At 33.3% G+C, this 1,742-nt stretch overlaps 1 protein-coding gene across 2 annotated transcripts in view; it reads right to left on the bottom strand.

The window, feature by feature from the left end:
- The window catches only part of LOC107669996 (heat shock factor protein 1-like), a 20,438-nt gene that overhangs the window by 16,117 nt on the left and 2,579 nt on the right, over positions 1–1,742 (bottom strand). For both annotated transcript variants that reach the window (XM_016462444.1, XM_016462445.1), the window contains exon 3: positions 933–1,069. In XM_016462444.1, the coding sequence (XP_016317930.1) occupies positions 933–1,069 (137 nt within the window). The remainder of the gene's footprint in view (positions 1–932; positions 1,070–1,742) is intronic.

Below are 1,742 nucleotides of genomic sequence, written 5' to 3'. Positions count from 1 at the left end.
TTTTTTTTTTTTTTCCCCCTCAAACGTTTTAATTTCAAAGGCTCCAAAAAACAATGATCCCCTTACAAAAGCAGCTACATAGTTTCATGCACAAACACATATTTATATTGTATGAAACATTTAGTAATTGTGATGATACAAAAACAAGTCATATTATGGATTGACATATTATTTGATATTAGAATTATAAATCTATATGCAGATTTGTGTTTTATTTCTGACTGTTACACACTAGGGCTGTAAGTAGAATAAAATAAACTGATTTATAATTAATCCAATGATTTCTGACCATTTTTTAGCAGAATAATACATAACATAAAATTTAGTAAATGTGAAAAGAAAATGTGTTGCATAAAATATTAATTAAATATGTTGAAAGATGGTAAAAATACATTTTAAATATTTAGTCAAATATTTCTGGACCCTAGTTTGAAAACCTTTGTCCAAGAACATACTCATTAAAACGAGAAAATGCTAATATATCAGTCAAGTCCATCAAGTGTATATAACAGAAAAAACACAGCAATAGAAAGCCTTCACTGCTAGTTTCACCCTTACATTAGAAACTACACATAATGCTGGACCAGTCCAGTAAGAAAAGTTCATTTATAATCCCACTTTATTATGTTTTTCCCTGTGAGAAAATGTAACTCTGGCTCATTTATAAGTGAAACTCTGCAGGTTTCAAAGCCAAACATGAACAGCAGGGAATCCCCCAAAAACCCAGATCAATTCAGTCCGCATTAGTGGTCTGACATCACGACTGTGTCCTAAATGAACTTCAGCCTGACCGTAAAGCTGCTTTGGATCAAAAAAGCCCCTCTGAAAATACCAACTAATTATAAAAACCTGGACATCATTCAAAACCCTGCTCATATATTCGCAGATGTTTCAGCAAAGGCGGGTCATCAGGAAGATGAGTTTCTACCTACCGTTGTGACTTTCCTCTTGATATTCTCCAGCAGATGCTCCTGTCCGCGGATGAAATATGGATGCTGGAATTCTGTGTCGTCTTTCTCTGGTTTTACCAGCCCACCCTGCTCGATGTGGACAACTTTCCGAAACCCATCTAAGAGGAATATATTAATGTGTTATAAGCATATTATCGTATCTTAACTGCTTTCGGCTTCAAACTCTTAAGAGTTTTTATATAGATAAAGAATACAGCAGCTAAAATAAGCATCTGAGCACCTTGAAAAGTGCTCTATAAATAAAATGTGTAATTATTATCATCAAATATATGAAGAGTTCATTTGCAAAAACCGGTAACTCAGAAATCCCGTTTTTTTTATTGCGCATTCCAAGTAATATCAATCAAACTGCAGTTGGGTTGTTTTGATTAAGTAATAATAACAAACAAATACAGGTAATTTACAAAATTAAAGTTCATAGAAAGTATGTTTTTTTTTACATATTAAAAGTTTGTTTTATAGCAAAAGCAGATAACTCCAACAGTCGTTTTTTGGCAAAAGCAGATAACTCCACATTTCATGTTTTAGAGTTTAAAAAAACACTCGTTTCATCTTTGTAATCTCCTCAGATGACAATGTAGATGCCTGACAAACGTTGTTGTTGTTGTGATCATAAACTGTATGGATGTGATTGTTCTCATCATTGTAATGCGCTGCTTTTGCAAGCTTCCGTGAAAACCTTTCAGCTTTTATTTTGCTTTTTCGCCTGAAGATATCACAGGTTCATCAAGTTTGTCGAAAAGATCCTCGATCACTTTTAGTCAGCTTTGA

This window comes from Sinocyclocheilus anshuiensis, unplaced genomic scaffold, assembly GCF_001515605.1.
Source record: "Sinocyclocheilus anshuiensis isolate Anshui unplaced genomic scaffold, SAMN03320099.WGS_v1.1 scaffold160, whole genome shotgun sequence".
Taxonomy (NCBI): Eukaryota; Metazoa; Chordata; class Actinopteri; order Cypriniformes; family Cyprinidae; genus Sinocyclocheilus; species Sinocyclocheilus anshuiensis.
This window is presented reverse-complemented; position numbering and strand designations above follow the sequence as displayed.